This window comes from Ranitomeya variabilis, chromosome 1 (assembly GCF_051348905.1).
Source record: "Ranitomeya variabilis isolate aRanVar5 chromosome 1, aRanVar5.hap1, whole genome shotgun sequence".
In the NCBI taxonomy this organism is placed as follows: domain Eukaryota; kingdom Metazoa; phylum Chordata; class Amphibia; order Anura; family Dendrobatidae; genus Ranitomeya; species Ranitomeya variabilis.
The window spans coordinates 5,094,899-5,115,633 of NC_135232.1; the positions used below are offsets into that span (position 1 = coordinate 5,094,899).

General features: G+C 47.4%; 1 protein-coding gene across 2 annotated transcripts in view; it reads right to left on the minus strand.

Annotated features, from left to right (window-relative positions):
* The window catches only part of RGP1 (RGP1 partner of RAB6A GEF complex), a 70,437-nt gene that overhangs the window by 34,527 nt on the left and 15,175 nt on the right, over positions 1-20,735 (minus strand). For both annotated transcript variants that reach the window (XM_077281280.1, XM_077281279.1), the window contains exon 2: positions 9,194-9,334. In XM_077281280.1, coding sequence (XP_077137395.1) covers positions 9,194-9,309 — 116 coding nt within the window. In that variant the 5' untranslated portion in view covers positions 9,310-9,334. The remainder of the gene's footprint in view (positions 1-9,193; positions 9,335-20,735) is intronic.

Genomic DNA, 20,735 nt, shown 5'->3' on the forward strand with positions numbered 1-20,735 from the left:
GCTTAATGTTTTATAAAAATGGTTTATTTTGCAACAGCTATTTCAGTTTCATATATCTAACAACTGTTGGACACAGTAATGTTTCTGCCTTGAAATGAGGTTTATTGTACTAACAGAAAATGTGCAATCTGCATTCGAACAGAATTTGACAGGTGCATAAGTATGGGCACCCTTATCATTTTCTTGTTTTAAATACTCCTACCTACTTTTTACTGACTTACTAAAGCACTTTTTTTGGTTGTGTAACCTCATTGAGCTTTGAACTTCATAGCTAGGTGTATGCAATCATGAGAAAAGCTACTTAAAGTGGTCACTTGCAAGTTGTTCTCCTGTTTGAATCTCCTCCAAAGAGTGGCATCATGGGCTCCTCAAAACAACTGTCTAATGATCTGAAAACAAAGATTATTCAACATAGTTGTTCAGAGGAAGGATACAAAAAGCTGTCTCAGAGGTTTAACCTGTCAATTTCCACTGTGAGGAACATAGTAAGGAAATGGAAGAACACAGGTACAGTTCTTGTTAAGGCCAGAAGTGGCAGGCCAAGAAAAACATCAGAAAGGCAGGGAAGAAGAATGGTGAGATCAGTCAAGGACAATCCTCAGACCATCTCCAGAGAGCTGCAGCATCAACTTGCTGCAGATGGTGTCACTGTGCATCGGTCAACTATACAACGCACTGTGTTTTTTTGCCGCCATGCATAACGCCTTTTTGTATTACCAAACAACTCAATCTTGGTTTCATGAGTCCACAGGACCTTCTTCCAAAAAGAAATTGGCTTCTCCAAATGTGCTTTTGCATACCTCAGCCGACTGTTTGTGGCGTGCTTGCAGAAACGGCTTCTTTCGCATCACTCTCCCATACAGCTTCTCCTTGTGCAAAGTGCATTGTATAGTTGACCGATGCACAGTGACACCATCTGCAGCAAGTTGATGCTGCAGATCTCTGGAGGTGGTCTGGGGATTGTCCTTGACTGATCTCACCATTCTTCTTCTCTGCCTTTCTGATGTTTTTCTTGGCCTGCCACTTCTGGCCTTAACAAGAACTGTACCTGTGTTCTTCCATTTCCTTACTATGTTCCTCACAGGGGAAATTGAGAGGTTAAATCTCTGAGACAGCTTTTTGTATCCTTCCCCTGAACAACTATGTTGAATAATCTTTGTTTTCAAATCATTTGACAGTTGTTTTGAGGAGCCCATGATGCCACTCTTCGGAGGAGATTCAAACAGGAGAACAACTTGCAAGTGGCCACTTTAAGTAGCTTTTCTCATGATTGCATACACCTAGCTATGAAGTTCAAAGCTCAATGAGGTTACAAAACCAAAAAAAGTGCTTTAGTAAGTCAGTAAAAAGTAGGTAGGAGTATTTAAAACAAGAAAATGATAAGGGTGCCCATACTTATGCACCTGTCAAATTTTGTTTGAATGCAGATTGCACATTTTCTGTTAGTACAATAAACCTCATTTCAAGGCAGAAACATTACCGTGTCCAACAGTTATTAGATATATGAAACTGAAATAGCTGTTGCAAAATAAACCATTTTTATAAAACATTAAGCTTAAGATTAATAGGGGTGCCCAAACTTTTTCATATGACTGTATGTGGACAGTCCGGAAACTGCGTTCACAGTTGGAGAAGCAGTCCAGTTTGCGGTGAGCTCAGAGGCGAAGGGGTATAGAAGGTCGAGGAGCTTCCCTCTCTGGAAGCGTCTGGTTGGATTTTCCCATTACCTGGAAAGGACCGCCTCAAATTCCTTATGAGGGGCAGAGACCCTAGGAGTTGGTCACGACCATCTAAAGGAAACCACCGGTACTATGGAGCTCACAGTGGTATCCTTGATGTTTAAGGTCTGGTTGACAGGCACAATGAGGCTCTGGACCACATCTCTCATATTAGAGGCCTAGCCAGAATCCAGATTCGAGTCAGCCTCAAAGTACATCCGAAACGAATCAGTGAGTGACTTAGGAGAGGAGGACCAGGTAGAAGTTGTCCGCTGGAATAGGCCAGGGGGAGATAGGGAGAAAGAGGAGGGCCTGGAACGACACTTCTACCTAGACCTTACTGCCATGCTGGTAGGCATAGCCGATGAGTCCTGCGATCCCGCTGGGAAAGGTCGGAGGGAGGTCCGCAACAGATTATGACAGATGTACCCTACACTGGGATAGGAGAACCACTCTCACCGGGGCAGAAGGGGACTCCTGGGTGGCAGACGAAGGGAAACAAGGAAGGGGGAGAGGAGTTGCTGCAGTCCTGACAGAGGGGAGAGGACTGACCTGATAACAGAAAAAGAATTTGCTGAGGAGAATCAGTCTGCAGAGTAGAGCTACTCACAGGAAGGTGCAGGTCCTGAAGTCCACTTCCAGGCTGTAGAGGAGCTCCTGGAGACAAGGAAGGCTGCAGGGAGAATGCAGGAGGAGAGCTGTGATACCTGAAGAAAATGCTGCCTTCCGGGTCCAGATGCAGGTAAATGGCGACCGGAGGGAGGAAGAGGAGGGCCTGCAGGGAGGAAGAGGAGGGCCCGCAGAGAGAAAAAGCATACATCCTTTGAGCCATTAAGGGAGAGGGGACGTGTCTGCGATGGGTGGGACAAAGCCCGCTTGATGACGCCGGGAGGTGGGGGCAGAGCCAACAGTCGGGACTAGGCCGCGCTTAATGTATAGACGAAAAAGGTCTATACATAACCTTAAAGCCCTAGGGGAATAAAATGTAAATTTAGGGGACAGGAAAGATCATCATCATCATCATCTTCCTTCTTCTATCCATATTCTTTATCCTTTTCTCTATCTTCGAACTTGTGTTCATCTTTACCTCTATCTTCTCAACACCTCTGGAAAGGAACCCGATTGAGACAAGAAAAGAGATGTACTTCTCCATTGTTAAGGAGACCTTCAATAGAAGTGCGATCCTCTTGGGGCTGTGGGACGTCCATGCCTCCTGAAACAGACAGGCTTTGGTGGGCTAGCGGGCAGGAGACCAGCCAGGACCAATGTTCGGATCACCTAAACACTCTTCATGTGTTAGGGGTTGAGGTCCTGCTGGAAAGACATGAGGATACGGGGTGGTAGTTCACGCCGTACTCAGTCTCTAAATGGGAGTACAGTAACTATTCACACTGTGTCCCTCCAGGAGCAAGGAGAAGATCCATCTGAAAAGGAAAAAAGGGAGCCGCTAAAGGAAAATGGCGAAAACCGCAGGTAGATATGGGTCTAGGAAAAGATCCGGTGTCCACCTCCTACTGACACCAAGCTAAAACTAATTAATTTAGTGCCAGTCGGCGGGGTGTACACCGAGGAAGAGCTAATTTTCTTGTGCATAGTGTCAAGCTCCTAGTGGCAGTAGCATACACCCATGGCTTCCTGTGTCCCTCAATGAAGCAAACATGCAACCTCCTTGCAGATATTGTCCTTGGTGGGATTTGAACCAAGGATCTCAGTGCTGCAAAGCAACAGTGCTAACCACTGAGGCACCATGCTATGGCCAACTTGCAGAACCACTAGCCAGAATGTTAGAAAAATCCTGGAGAACAGGAGAAGATCCTGAAGATTGGAAAAGGGCAAATGTCTATCTTCAAAAAAGGAAAGAAGATGTAGCCAGAAAATTACAGGCCAGTGAGCCTTACTTCTACACCAGAAAAGTTCTGTGAACAAAATTATTAAACATCATGTAAGTATTTGGATAAGAATACAGTAATTAACCAGAGCCAGCATGGGTTTGTAGCAAACAAGTCATGCCAGACTAATTTAATTTCCTTCTATGATGAAATCACTGACTGGGTGGATCAAGGAAATACGGTGGATATACTGTGCTCAAAATGATAAAGGGAACACTAAAATCCCACATCCTAGATATCACTAAATGAAATATTCCAGTTGCAAATCTTTTTTTCATTATATAGTGGAATGCATCAAGAACAATAAAACATAAAGATGATCAATGTAAATCAAAATTAATATCCCATGGAGGCTTGGATTTGGAATGATAATCAAAATCAAAGTAGAAAATCAAATTACCGGCTGGTCCAACGTCAGTGGAAATGCCTCAAGACAAGGAAATGAGGCTCAGTAGTGTGTGTGGCCTCCACGTAACTTTATGACCTCCCTACAATGCCTGGGTATGGTCCTGATGAGGCAGCAGATATTCTCCTGAGGGATCTCCTCCCAGACCTGCATTAAAGCATCAGTGAACTCCTGGACAGTCTGTGGTGCAATGTGGTGTTGGTGGATGGAATGAGACATTATGTCCCAGACGTGCTTGATTGGAATCAGGTCTGGGGAACGGGCGGGCCAGCCCATAGCTTCAATGCCTTCATCTTGCAGGAACAGCTGAAACACTTCAGCTACATGAGGCCTCACATTGCCATGCATCAGAAGGAACCCAGGGCACGTGTATATGGTCTCACAATGGGTCTGAGGATCTCATCCCAGTACCTAATGGCAGCCAGGGTATCTCTGGTGAGCACATGGAGGGCTGTGTGGTGCTCCTAAGAAATGCCACCCCACACCATTATTGACCCACTGCCAAACGGATCATGCTGAAGGATGTTGCAGACATCAGAACGTTCTCCACGGCGTCTCAACGCTGTTACATGTGCTTAGTGTGACCCTGCTTATCAGTGGAGAGTACAGGGCGCCAGTGTCAAATTTGCCAACCTTGGTGTTCTCTGGCAAATGCCAATCGCCCTGCATGTTGGGCTGAAAACACAACACCCCCTTGTGGATATGGGGCCCTCATACCACCCTCATAGAGTCTGTTTCTGACAGTTTGAGCAGACATATGGATGTTAGTGGTCTGCTGGAGGTAATTTTGCGTGGACCTGGCACTGCTCCTCCTTGCACAGAGGAGGAGGTAGAGGTCCTACTGCTGGGATGTTGTCTCCTATGGCCCCTCCATGTCTCTTGGTGTACTAGCCTGTCTCCTGGTATCTGCTCCATGCTCTGGATACTCTGACAGATATAGCAAACCTTCTTGCCGCAGCTCGCACTGATGTGCCATCTTGGATGAGATACACTACCTGAGCCACGTCTGTGGGTTGCAGACACTGACAAATGCTAATGTACCTCTAGGGGTGAGAGCTTTTACACTGAGCATCATTTCCTTGTCTTCAGGCATGAAGTTGGATAAGCAACGGGATATTAGTTGTGATTTATGTTGATCAGTTTTATGTTTTATTGTTCTCATTGCATTCCGCTATGTAATGAATAAAGATTTGCAACTGGAATATTTCATTCAGTGATATATAGGAGGTGGGATTTTAGTGTTCCCTTTATTTTTTTGAGCTGTGTAGCATTTCTCAACTTCAGCAAAGCATTTGACAAAGTGTCTCATAATATCCTTATTGAAAAAACTACCAAGTATGGGATTGACAAGGCTACGGATAAGCTGGAACGATGGGCAGCGACTAATAGAATGATATTTAACGGGGAGAAATGCAAGATTGTACATGTGGGCAACAAACAAAAATTACATCTACACCATGTTCCAAATTATTATGCAAATTATATTTTTCTGGGATTTCCCTAAATGGTCGGTGCAAATGACAGTCAGTCTAATAAAAGTCATCACCCGTTAGATTATACATCGAATTTTATTGAAGAAACCTCCCAATGATAACAGTATAATCTCCACAATGAATAAAACCCCACAATGCACTGTTCCAGATTATTAGCAGCGTTTGGAGGTCACATTCACTGAACAAAAAAGCTATTTATCTCCAGAACCTCCTACCAGGCCAAGTTACATGTAACATAGGAGCCTTCTTTGATGTCACCTTCACAATTCTCGCATCCATTGAACTTGTGAGTTTTCGGAGAGTTTCTGCTCGTATTTCTTCCCTTCCAGAGCTGCTGTTTTGATGTGATCGGCCTCCCACCCTCATAGATCTTTTGTTTGATGATTCTCCAAAGGTTCTCTATAGGGTTGAGGTCAGGGGAAGATGGTGGCCACACCATGAGTTTATCTCCGTTTATGCCCATAGCAGCCAATGACTCAGAGGTTTTCTTTGCAGCATGAGATGGGGCATTGTCAGCATGAAGATGATTTTGCTCCTGAAGGCACATTTCTGCTTTTTAGACCATGAAAGGTGGTTGTCAGTCAGAAACTCTATATACTTTGCAGAGATCATTTTCACAACTTCAGGAACCTTAAAGGGCCCTACCAGCTGTTTCTCCATGATTCCGGCCCAGAACATGACTCCTCCACCTCCTTGCTGACATTGCAGCCTTGTTGGGACATGGTGGCCATACAACAATCATCCACAACTCCATCCATCTGGACCATCCAGGGTTGCTCAACACTCATCAGTAAACAAGACTGTTTGAAAATTAGATCTTCATGTATGTCTGGGCCAACTGCAACCGTTTCTGCTTGTGAACACGGTTTAGGGGTGGCCGAATAGTATTTTTATGCACCACAGCAAGCCTTTGAAGGATCCTACACCTTGAGGTTCGAGGGACTCCAGACGCACCAGCAGCTTCAAATATATGTTTGCTGCTTTGTAATGGTATTTTGGCAGCTGCTCTCTTAATCCGATGAACTTGCCTGGCAGAAACCTTCCTCATTATGCCTTTATCAGCACAAACACGTCTGTGCTCAGATTCAGCCACAAATCTCTTCACAGTATGATGATCACTCTTACCTTTTCGGGAAATATCTAATGCTTTCATCTCTTGACCAAGGCATTGCACTATTTGATGCTTTTCGGCAGCAGAGAGATCCTTTTTATTTCCCATATTGCTTGAAACCTGTGGCCTGCTTAATAATGTGGAACATCATTTTTAAGTAGTTTTCCTTTAATTAGAATCACCTGGAAAACTAATTATCACATGTGTTTAAGATTGATTTCAGTGATCCATTGAGCCCTGAGACACAATATCATCCACTAGTTAATTTGAACAACAAAACAATTAAATCTTTATGACACTTAAATCCAATTTGCATAATAATTTGGAACATGGTGTACAGAATGGAAGGAATAGAACTAAGCAACAGCACGTGTGAAAAAACTTAGGTAAACTAATACATCACAGACTGCACATGAGTCAACAGTGTGATGCAGAAGCAAAAAAGGCAAACACAGTTCTAGGATGTACTAAGAGACACATACAGTCTAGATCACGTGAAGTCATTTTCGCCCTCTACTCCTCCTTGATCAGGCCTGATCTGGAACACTGTGAACAACCTACAATCACTGTGCCATAGAGACTGCGGCAACAGCACAAGTCTGAGTCCACATGGTGCACCCACATAGATCCTCACTGAGGTACACCCTTCAGGCAGTACCGTGACTGGGGTTTGTCTCTACAAGGACACACAGGAGAGCATCATACGATTGTGGCCTCCCACACCTACTGAGCAGCCAACCAAGAGGTATCCCACAAACCAAAACCCCAGCTTCAGCCTGCTCAAATCTAAAGGATATGCTTTTATCCTTTCCACCAAGATATCACCCAAAAAAATTTGTAAAGGAAGTCAGCTTCTCAGTGGCGGTAGAGTCCAGTCTCTCAGCCCGGGGAAGACCGCTACTCTGTGGCAGCAACGATCGGCCACACAGTCTGGGGAAGCCAGATTATCCATAGTGGCTGCGACCCACCTCTCAGCCCACTTCTCTGTAGCGGTGAAGATCGGCCTCACAGCCCGCTTCTCTGTAGCGGTGACGATCGACTTCACAGCCCGCTTCTCTGTAGCAGTGACAATCGGCCTCACAGCCCGCTTCTCTGTAGCGGTGACGATCGGCCTCACAGCCCGCTTCTCTGTAGCGGTGACGATCGGCCTCACAGCCCGCTTCTCTGTAGCGGTGACGATCGGCCTCACAGCCCGCTTCTCTGTAGCGGTGACGATCGGACACACAGCCCGCTTCTCTGTAGCGGTGACGATCGGACACACAGCCCGCTTCTCTGTAGCGGTGACGATCGGACACACAGCCCGCTTCTCTGTAGCGGTGACGATCGGCCTCACAGCCCGCTTCTCTGTAGCGGTGACGATCGGCCTCACAGCCCGCTTCTCTGTAGCGGTGACGATCGGCCTCACTGCCCGCTTCTCTTTAGCGGTGACGATCGACTTCACAGCCCGCTTCTCTGTAGCGGTGACGATCGGCCTCACTGCCCGCTTCTCTTTAGCGGTGACGATCGACTTCACAGCCCGCTTCTCTGTAGCGGTGAAGATCGGCCTCACAGCCCGCTTCTCTGTAGCGGTGACGATCGGACACACAGCCCGCTTCTCTGTAGCGGTGACGATCGGACACACAGCCCGCTTCTCTGTAGCGGTGACGATCGGCCTCACAGCCCGCTTCTCTGTAGCGGTGACGATCGGCCTCACAGCCCGCTTCTCTGTAGCGGTGACGATCGGCCTCACTGCCCGCTTCTCTGTAGCGGTGACGATCGACTTCACAGCCCGCTTCTCTGTAGCGGTGACGATCGGCCTCACTGCCCGCTTCTCTTTAGCGGTGACGATCGACTTCACAGCCCGCTTCTCTGTAGCGGTGAAGATCGGCCTCACAGCCCGCTTCTCTGTAGCGGTGACGATCGGCCTCACAGCACGCTTCTCTGTAGCAGTGACGATCAGCCTCACAGCCCGCTTCTCTTTAGCCGTGACGATCGACTTCACAGCCCGCTTCTCTGTAGCGGTGACGATCGGCCTCACTGCCCGCTTCTCTTTAGCGGTGACGATCGACTTCACAGCCCGCTTCTCTGTAGCGGTGACGATCGGCCTCACAGCCCGCTTCTCTGTAGCAGTGACGATCAGCCTCACAGCCTGGGGAAGCCCGCTTCTTTGTAGCAGCAACGATTGGCCACTGGGCTTCGGCTCCCCCTGGCCTTGCTTGGAGCCTCGATGCCTGATCTTAGAGTTTATTTTACACCACAGGGTGGGAACATTCATAGCCCTTTTAACTCCCTGGATGACTGACTGGTTTAGATATAACACTTTCTGTAAAGCCCCAAAATTTAAAAAGGTTGTCTCCTCTCAGAAAATCCCGGTGCCTGGGTGCAGTTTGTTATAAAAATAAAACCTTGCTGTCCCTCCACCACTGAGTCTCCACCACTTCTTCTGGTATCTGAAACTGTTGTCGTTAGCACCACTGCAGACAATCCTAGAGCTCAGAGAGCTCGGGGAAAAGCCCAGAACAAGCAACAATAACAGATCTGAAGGAGTACAACAATCAGACCGACAGCGATGAAGAACATGAGCGGGAGGAACACACCTGCTGGCAGACGTCGACAGCGCAGACAACGGGTTGGTGAATGCTACGACACACTCCAGGTTCTCACCGGCCAAGAAGACGGGCCCACGGACCAGCTTAGCAACAACTTCAATCATCGTGCAACTAAGGACAAGCCCTCACCTGAAAGAAAATGCAGCTCGTATTACTGAGACATCATAAGAAGTAGAGAACGAACAGAGGAATCAACCGACAACATGTAATCAGAGGCAGCTCATTTTTTTCTCTGTCTTCTGATGTCTCCTATGCAATGAGCTGCCTCTAGTTACATGTTGTCGGTTGATTCCGCTCTGCATAGGAGACACCAAGACAAAGAAGAGAGGAATCAACCGACAACATGTAACCAGAGGCAAGATATATGTAGAGAAAAAGGCAATATGAAATGTCAGTGATAAATATTTCTCTCTATTTTGGTTAACAACAAGCCAAAAAAAAAATTAAAAATTAGAAACATTTAAAAAACATAAAAAACTATTCAAATATACCAGATATGCTAACAAGCCAGACAAGAAAAACATATCAACAGTACAGGCTAAATTAGCAAAAGAGTAGTCACACCAGTAATTGTATTTCCAGGAGTCCATCATGACAGCACGTCCGGAGGTAGTCCTACTCATCGTCTAGGGACAGGAAACACACGAGACGCTAAAACCCTCCCTCCACCTCACCCTCAGGGTCTTTACCAGTCACCACACAAGGACGGATGAATCTCCATTTTATTGAATTCTTACATACAAATGTTAATCTCACATAGTTGTCAGAATTCAGGGGAGGGAATGTAATGGTGCGGTCATGAAGGACTCCTGGAAATACAATTACCGGTAGGACCAATTCCTAATTTCCCACGACGTCCCTCATGACAGTGCGTCAGGAGAAATACCAACTCAATGGCCTCTAAGGGCTCCTTTTCACTTGCGAGACATACGGCCGAGTCTCGCAGGTTAAAACCCTCCTCTGGCGCCGGCACTTGGGAGCGGAGCGTGTAGCTCCATGTGTTGCTATGGGGCCGCACGCTCCGCTCTGGAGTGCCGGCGCCAGAGGAGGGTTTTAACCTGCGAGACTCGGCCGTATGTCTCGCAAGTGGAAAGGAGCCCTAAGGGTGGGACCACTGCCTGAAGAACGTTCAGTCTGTAAGCTAGAGGTTGACCTGATATCTTTCTGTAGACACTACAAGCTAGAAGTGATGTTATATTAGACAACGGTGTGGCCCCGAAAATGTGGTCTATGGAAGCCCTGCTCTCAGCCCAGGACACGGAGTGGAGTGACTTTAATGTTAAGTGGGGGCTCTTTGCTTTCTGATTCGCATGCCTGAGAAATGGTTGAAGCAATCCACCTGTATAAGGTCATCCTTGAGGCTTTCTTTCCTTTTTGCCTTTATTCCTTCCTGCATACTGTACAAAGAAGTTTGAGTCCTGCCTCCAGGAATATGTGACCTCCACATAGCGCATGACTGATCTTCTTACTCACAGTGTGTGGAATAGTCTTTCGTTCTTTGGGAGCAGACAAAAAGATGGCAGAACAATCTGCTTTTTCAAATTTGCCTTTGATCCTACCTTCGGCAGGAGAGAAAAGTCAAGCCTAAATATTAGACTGTCCTCTTGGATCTGTAGATAAGGATCCCTTACTGACAATGCCTAGATCTCCCGTAACCATTTTGCATAGCAGCCTGCCACCAAGAATGCAGTTTTCATGGAGAGAATATTAATGTTAGCCTCTTCCTGGGGTTCAAAAGGAGGTCTGCATAGGGTCTCTAGCACTAGGTTTACGTCCCATGGTGGAAAAGTCTTTCCGATTGTGGGTCTCAACCTAGTAACGGCACTAGTAAACCTCGTAACCCACGGGTGGTCTGCTAGAGAGAAGCCCAGAAAAGCTCTAAGGGTAGAGATTTCTACTTTTAGCGTGATAGGATTCGAGAAGGAACTAATGCCTATCTGGAAGAACTCTAGGATTTTAAGAATATCTGGATGGGATGACTATAACGGATTCCCCTACATACAGTATATGCAGAATGTATGCCATACCTTGGAATAGATGGCTGAAGTCACCGGCATTCTGCATAGTCATCATTACCCTGTCCGACAGTACTTTGGAGCTTAGGATCTACCTCTTAGGATCGAAGACAAAGTGCAAATCTTGATGCAAGAGGGGGCCCTGGGTGTCACGATCTATTTTTGGATTCGTGGCAGCTCTGGTTCCACAATGTTTTAAATTAAGCTTTTTTCCTTTCAGGACCAGCAGGGGTTTATGTCAGATTCCCTTGCTGGCAATCTGGTGTAACTGCAGAGTTGTTAGGTCAGCTGATGTGGGTGGGGGAAGGACCTACTTAGGGTGTTAGGGGAGTGCAGGGAAAGGCTCAGGTTTGAGCAGGAGGTGTCCATCCCTCATTTCCCTATCAGTAGGGTCTTCCTCTCCCCATTTCCATCCCGCTGTATGTTTGTTGTGCCGTCCGCTGACTAACCACCGTTGGGTTGTTATATTTCATGGCACTGGGACAGAAGGTCGAATCTCTCCCGTAGGGGAACTGCATCCTTCAGTGCCGTGCAACATCGTAAATCAACTTCTTTTGGGCCAGAAGGGGGCTCACCAGTATTACCATGGCTTGGTCTTCCTCATGATCCATGGTATAAGGGGAAGTGGGGGGTGGGGGGGAGGAAATACATAAAGTAGATCCGTTTCCCAACTTTAAGAAAGGGCATCTACACCTTTTGGGTTGTCTCTTGGGTCTATGGAGAAAAACCTTGCTACTTTTGTATTCCCCCGGGTTGCGAACAGATCTTTATGTTCTAACTCATCCATCTCTGGGTTAGCTTGTGAAACACTTCTGGATTCAGCACCCATTCAGAGGACCACAGTTTACGTGCTGAAGAAAAATTTGCCTCTCTGTTTTCAGAGCCATTTAAGTGAACTGCTGAGACAAACATGCTTTCTTTCTGCGCACTGAAATATCTGTTCTGCTAAGGCCCGTCGGAGTTGGCTTCTCGGACGTCCCTGGAGACGCAGAAAGAAAACGGTTGTGACGTAGTCTGAAAATAATCTTTACATGACGATTTCTGACCATGTCTTGGCATTGTTGCAGTGTCTCCCATACAGCCTGTAACACTCAGTAACTAGACAATCTTTTTTGGTTTTCCAGAGAGCATGTACTCTTCAGGCACTGACCTTCCACTTCTGCTCCTTATCCTTTCTGGCTTGCGTTGGTGGCAACACGGATATGGAGATAGAATCCAAGGTAGTCCTTCCCCGGGTTTCTTCCAGGATAGCCACCATATCAGGGATTCTCTCACACTTGCTGAAACCTTCATTTTCCTGTCTAGACCAGAGGATGTCTATTCCAGAACGACAGGATTGTTCCATGTAGTTGTCTTGAGTGGGCCTGACTCCACCGTTCACTTGGAATGCAGGACGGCAGTAGGCCCAAGAATCTCATGGCATACCTAATGGAGACTATCTTCCTTTTCTGCAACGCCAAAATCTTGTCCCCGATTTCCTCCTGCTTTACAAGTGTCTGGGAAAGACATCCTGCGATGTGAATCGAGGAGGACTCCTAAGAACATGTTTTTGAGTAACTGTTCGCAAGTTGGATTTTTCCCCAGTTGATGCGCCATCCCAGATCCTCTAGTATGCCGATAGTCTTGGCAAGCTGCTGCCTAAGGACGATGGTTGAGTCTGCTACTAGAAGGATGTTGTCCAGATATGGAGCTACAATAATTCTCTTCTTTAGGAAAGCTGCCACCTCCTTCATTACATTCATAAAGATATGAGGAGCTGAGGAAAGGCCGAACGGTAGACATGTGAACTGGAAATACTGGACTGATCCTTGTTGTTCCAGCACAAACCTCACACTGACAGTGGTTGGGTAGATTGGCACATGATAGTATGCATCTCTTAGATCTAACGTGCACATGGTGGACTCCTTCCCTGTCAACTAAATGCTTGATCTTACCATCTCCATTTTGATTTTTTTGCACCTGACCCATTGATTTAGGGGTTCTAGATATATAATGTGGTACGGTATTTGCCCAAAGGCTTTTTTATGGAGAAAAGGGAGGTATAGTGACCCTGACGTGTCTCTGTTTGTGGGAGTTTCTGCGCAGTTTTTTCATCTCTTGGCAAAAAACGCAGTGAAAATTCCACACAGTATTTATGCATTTTTGATGCGGATTTTTCTGCGGTTTTATATGCGTTTTTGTAAGCTAAATAAAGATATATATATATAAAAAAAAAAAAAAAGAATTGTGATGTCACTTCCTTGTTCAACCTCTCCAGCCAGATACCCTCATTAATATTAAATAAAGACACACACAGTCACCAGCCTATGTAGGATGTATGCATTAACATAATTAACCTACATATGCTGTAACAAAACAGCAACCCTGGCTACGTCCCCATGGTCGGTAATCGGCAGCAATTTGGAGGCGGCACATGTCCGCTGTGTCCAAAGCTCTGACAGCTTTTGAACGCAGGAGTTCATTGAACCGTGCAGAATCACAGCACTCAATACATTGGACGGGTGATATTTATCTTGCAGAGACCAAGCGTCTCCGCAAGATAAATAGACATGCTGCAGTCTGGAAAGACGCACCTCATGTCCGTCTCCGCAGGAAAGCCACGGGCGCCGATGCACGCTTAGTGAACTTGGGATTTCTTGAAATTCCATTCACTAGTCGATAACATCTGGCCACTGCGGGTTGGATGCTGTGGAAGTACGCAGCGTCCAACCCGCAGCATTTACTGACCATGGGAACATGGCCTCAGAAATCTGCGTGAAATGCAATATCTGTTTACTTTTTTTTCTTTTAATTTCAAATAAAATTGTGTAGGCTCCCACATAAATTTAACAGAGGGAAAGCCGACAGCTGATGTTAATATTCTGGGAAGGAGCCAATAGCCATAAAGGTTCCCAGGCTCTTAATATCAGTTCACAGCGGTTTGCTTAGCCTTTACTGGCTAGTTTACAGGGGAAGCAAAAAAAAAAAAAATTGACATGGGGTCCTCATCTAAAAACTGAACCAGCAAAGGCTAGGCAGACAGCTGTGGGCTGATATTAATAGCCTGGGAAGGGGCCATGTACAGTATAATGGTACCCCCTCAGGATAAAAACAACATCAGCTCTCAGCCGCCCCAGAAGTGGCGCATCTTAGACTCGCTTTTCCCCAGTTGCCCTACAGCGGTGGCAAGTGGGGTCCATATTTGTGGGGTTGCTGTCACCTTTGTATTGTTAGGTGACATCAAGTCCACAGGTTAGTAATGGAAAAGCATCTATAAGACATCTATCCAGTACTAATCCTATAGTTACATGGTAAATAAACACACAGCCAGAATAAAGTCCTTTATTTGAAATAATCACTCTTATTGAATATAAATTAAGCATACTTACTGAACGCCTAATCCTCGATGCCCTCGTCTCCTGCAAACAATCAAAAAAATAATAAACCAACATATAATACTATCCTGTCCGACGTAGTCCATTTAATATTGAGTGTCCCACGTCGATATCCAGTGTTGAACAATCACATCGGGATATGTGACCGCTCTACCTGGCGATACACTGCGGGAGCGATTACCTCCTGTCAGCGTATCGCTAAGTTGCTCTGAGAGTTGACCAGCTCTGGTGATCTCACTTACGGCACTACTGCTGTGTGAGAACTTTCCCACGCAGCGGTGCCATGAGAGCACCGGAGCTGATCAGCTGATGAACTCCAGTGAACTCTCAAGGCTGCTCAGTGATACACTGCGGGAGCGATCACCTCCTGTCAGTGTATCGATGGCAGCCGGGTGACATCAACGTGGGACACTCGGTATTAAATGGACTACGGCAGACAGGTGAGTATATGGTGGTTTATTATTTTTGTTTGTTTGCAGGACACGCTGGCATCGGAGATTAGGGGTATGTGAATATGTAAATTCTGTAAAATGTTTTGATCGAACACAGGTGCCGGATGATGAGACTATTCTCCAATCATAAGCTCATGCTGTGTCATATGTGACAAAAGACGTAGCCGGATGGGAATAGTAGTCCCATCAGAAGATGCCTGGGTACACACACACACACACACACACATTCTCCACCCACACACTTCCTGCTTCTGACAAATTTCCCTTTGACAAATCGCAGCGTTTTTGGCAGCAAATCCGCAAACCTTTTTACACCTGTGTTTTTGCTGCAGATTTGCAGGACTCACTGAAGTCAATGGGTGCAGAAACGCTGGAGATCCGCATCGTGTGGATTATTGAAGCGGAGAGGGACTGGGGTCTGGTGATGCCATACCGCTGAGGAGGTAGATGGGGGGAGTCTATCCTGTACCCTTCCCTTATGGTGCGCAGGAGCTAACGAAGGCCTAATGGTCTGCCACCATCCCAGGAAAAGCTGCAGTCTCCCTCCTGCCGGCTGGCATCAAGATCTCCACGGTGGGCCAGGAGAAAACTGGGTGGATGCAGCTCAGCCTCCCTTGGGGTCCTACTGTCTCCTTCCCCATAATCCTGTAGAGTGTAAGCCCACAAGGGCAGGGTCCTCTTCCCTCTGTACCAGTCTGTCATTGTTAGTTTACTGTAAGTGATATCTGTAATTTTTATGTAACCCCTTCTCAAATACAGCACCATGGAAACAATGGGGCTATAGAAATAACTGCACCTTCCAGCCTTCCCCTTATAATCCTGCCTGTGGGACTGACGGGGCCTATGAATCGAGTGGTACCTTTTTGGCTTCTCTCCCGGGAACCCTTTGTCATCGGAGGCCCTCTCTAAAATGTCATCTAGCACTGGACCGAAGACATGTGTGCCTGAGAATGGGATCGGTGCTGCAGGAGAAAACAGCGCCAATAGGATCTTATCCAAAATAGAAACCTACTGCACTCACCAGATGGAGCAATAGATTATTGGAGCAATAGACTATTGGAGACATTCGCTGCAGCAGATCCACAGGTCCAGTAACGGCTACCGGATAAGTAGGAATTGGGGAAACGTGGCCTCATTCTGCGCTGATGAGGAACTGAAGCTCCGGGTATATTACATACAATGTGGTAAGAAGTCTCAGTGCCCTGAAAGGCGATGAATGAAACCACACGTTACTGAACATACCCGGAGCTTCAGGTACTCAGCAGCGCAGGACGTTCTTCCCCAATCTCTATTTATGAGAATGGGGCAGAGAAGAGATGGTATTCTGAATGGCTGCTCCCCGACCACGTGGTAAGCCGGACGCACAGAGCCACACAGCGGCGCCCAGAGCCACACAGCGGCGCCCAGAGCCACACAGCGGCGCCCAGAGCCACACAGCGGCGCACAGAGCCACACAGCGGCGCACAGAGCCACACAGCGGCGAACAGAGCCACACAGCGGCGAACAGAGCCACACAGCGGCGCCCAGAGCCACACAGCGGCGCCCAGAGCCACACAGCGGCGCCCAGAGCCACACAGCGGCGCCCAGAGCCACACAGCGGCGCCCAGAGCCACACAGCGGCGCCCAGAGCCACACAGCGGCGCCCAGAGCCACACAGCGGCGCCCAGAGCCACACAGCGGCGCCCAGAGCCACACAGCGGCGCCCAGAGCCACACAGCGGCGCACAGAGCCACACAGCGGCGCACAGAGCCACACAGCGGCGCCCAGAGCCACACAGCGGCGCCCAGAGCCACACAGCGGCGCCCAGAGCCACACAGCGGCGCCCAGAGCCACACAGCGGCGCCCAGAGCCACACAGCGGCGCCCAGAGCCACACAGCGGCGCACAGAGCCACACAGCGGCGCCCAGAGCCACACAGCGGCGCACAGAGCCACACAGCGGCGCACAGAGCCACACAGCGGCGCACAGAGCCACACAGCGGCGCACAGAGCCACACAGCGGCGCACAGAGCCACACAGCGGCGCACAGAGCCACACAGCGGCGCACAGAGCCACACAGCGGCGCACAGAGCCACACAGCGGCGCACAGAGCCACACAGCGGCGCACAGAGCCACACAGCGGCGCACAGAGCCACACAGCGGCGCACAGAGCCACACAGCGGCGCACAGAGCCACACAGCAGCGCCCAGAGCTACAAACCTCAGCCAAAGCATCTGCCATATGTACGTGTTATTAGTAGGACTCTAGGCTGGACACTTGTGACATTAGATGCTCGGTGCGGTACATACACATGTGACATTAGATGCTGGGTGCGGTACATACACACTTGTGACATTAGATGCTCGGTGCGGTACATACACACAAGTGACATTAGATGCTGGGTGTGGTACATACACACTTGTGACATTAGATGCTCGGTGCGGTACATACACACGTGTGACATTAGATGCTGGGTGCGGTACATACACACATGTGACATTAGATGCTCGGTGCGGTACATACACACATGTGACATTAGATGCTCGGTGCTGTACATACACACATGTGACATTAGATGCTCGGTGCGGTACATACACACATGTGACATTAGATGCTCGGTGCGGTACATACACACATGTGACATTAGATGCTCGGTGCGGTACATACACACATCTGACATTAGATGCTGGGTGCGGTACATACACACTTGTGACATTAGATGCTGGGTGCGGTACATACACACATGTGACATTAGATGCTCGGTGCGGTACATACACACATCTGACATTAGATGCTCGGTGCGGTACATACACACTTGTGACATTAGATGCTGGGTGCGGTACATACACACATGTGACATTAGATGCTCGGTGCGGTACATACACACATGTGACATTAGATGCTCGGTGCGGTACATACACACATCTGACATTAGATGCTGGGTGCGGTACATACACACTTGTGACATTAGATGCTGGGTGCGGTACATACACACATGTGACATTAGATGCTCGGTGCTGTACATACACACTTGTGACATTAGATGCTCGGTGCGGTACATACACACATCTGACATTAGATGCTGGGTGCGGTACATACACACTTGTGACATTAGTTAGATGCTCGGTGCGGTACATACACACGTGTGACATTAGATGCTGGGTGCGGTACATACACACATGTGACATTAGATGCTCGGTGCGGTACATACACACATGTGACATTAGATGCTCGGTGCGGTACATACACACATCTGACATTAGATGCTCGGTGCGGTACATACACATGTGACATTAGATGCTGGGTGCGGTACATACACACTTGTGACATTAGATGCTCGGTGCGGTACATACACACAAGTGACATTAGATGCTGGGTGTGGTACATACACACTTGTGACATTAGATGCTCGGTGCGGTACATACACACGTGTGACATTAGATGCTGGGTGCGGTACATACACACATGTGACATTAGATGCTCGGTGCGGTACATACACACATGTGACATTAGATGCTCGGTGCTGTACATACACACATGTGACATTAGATGCTCGGTGCGGTACATACACACATGTGACATTAGATGCTCGGTGCGGTACATACACACATGTGACATTAGATGCTCGGTGCGGTACATACACACATCTGACATTAGATGCTGGGTGCGGTACATACACACTTGTGACATTAGATGCTGGGTGCGGTACATACACACATGTGACATTAGATGCTCGGTGCGGTACATACACACATCTGACATTAGATGCTCGGTGCGGTACATACACACTTGTGACATTAGATGCTGGGTGCGGTACATACACACATGTGACATTAGATGCTCGGTGCGGTACATACACACATGTGACATTAGATGCTCGGTGCGGTACATACACACATCTGACATTAGATGCTGGGTGCGGTACATACACACTTGTGACATTAGATGCTGGGTGCGGTACATACACACATGTGACATTAGATGCTCGGTGCTGTACATACACACATGTGACATTAGATGCTCGGTGCGGTACATACACACATGTGACATTAGATGCTGGGTGCGGTACATACACACAAGTGACATTAGATGCTCGGTGCTGTACATACACATGTGACATTAGATGCTCGGTGCAGTACATACACACGTGACATTAGATGCTCGGTGCGGTACATACACACATCTGACATTAGATGCTGGGTGCGGTACATACACACTTGTGACATTAGATGCTGGGTGCGGTACATACACACGTGTGACATTAGATGCTGGGTGCTGTACATACACACGTGACATTAGATGCTCGGTGCGGTACATACACACGTGACATTAGATGCTCGGTGCGGTACATACACACGTGACATTAGATGCTCGGTGTGGTACATACACACGTGACATTAGATGCTCGGTGCGGTACATACACACGTGACATTAGATGCTGGGTGCTGTACATACACACGTGTGACATTAGATGCTCGGTGCGGTACATACACACTTTACAAGTGGGAACATCCCAGATTTTTGTCCTGATAATGTTCTCTTTTTCCTCTGCACTCTTGCTGATCCAGCCGGTGCTGTTGGGATATACTTTCTTGTCTGGCTTGTTCACATATCAGGTTTATTTCCAGAGTGATTTATGATTTTTATTCCTGTTTGGCTCGTTGCTAATAAATATTTCTCTTTTTATTTTGGTGATTACTGACATTTCATATCGCATTTTCCTCTATATACCTCACACGCACTGCATTATGTGACATGTAGATGCCTATACTGCTGTGCAGTGACGCCTTCTGTGTCAGTTCATGTAACCAGAGGCAGCTCAATATTCAGGAGACATCAGAAGACCGAGGAATCAACCGACAAAATGTAACCAGAGGCAGCTCAATATACCGAGACATCAGAAGACCGAGGAATCAACCGACGAAATGTAACCTGAGGCATCTTAATATACCGAGACATCAGAATACCAAGGAATCAACCAACGAAATGTAACCAGAGGCAGCTCAATATACAGGAGACATCAGAAGACCGAGGAATCATCCGACAAAATGTAACCAGAGGCAGCTCAATATACCGAGACATCAGAAGACCGAGGAATCAACCGACGAAATGTAACGTGAGGCAGCTCAATATACAGGAGACATCAGAAGACCGAGGAATCAACCGACAAAATGTAACCAGAGGCAGCTCAATATACCGAGACATCAGAAGACCGAAGAATCAACCGACAAAATGTAACCAGAGGCAGCTCAATATACCGAGACATCAGAAGACCGAGGAATCAACCGACAAAATGTAACCAGAGGCAGCTCAATATACCGAGACATCAGAAGACCGAGGAATCAACCGACAAAATGTAACCAGAGGCAGCTCCATAAACCGAGACATCAGAAGACCGAGGAATCAACTGACGAAATGTAACCTGAGGCAGCTTAATATACCGAGACATCCGAAGACCGAGGAATCAACCGACGAAATGTAACCTGAGGCAGCTTAATATACCGAGACATCAGAAGACCGAGGAATCAACTGACAAAATGTAACCAGAGGCAGCGCAATATACCAGAGACTTAAGAAGACAGAGGAAATCTACCGACAAAATGAAACCAGAGGCAGCTCAATATACACTGTGTTCCAAATTATTATGCAAATAATATTTCCTCCTATTTTCTATAAACTACCTATCTGAATTGCAGTCATTGTTATTTCCCA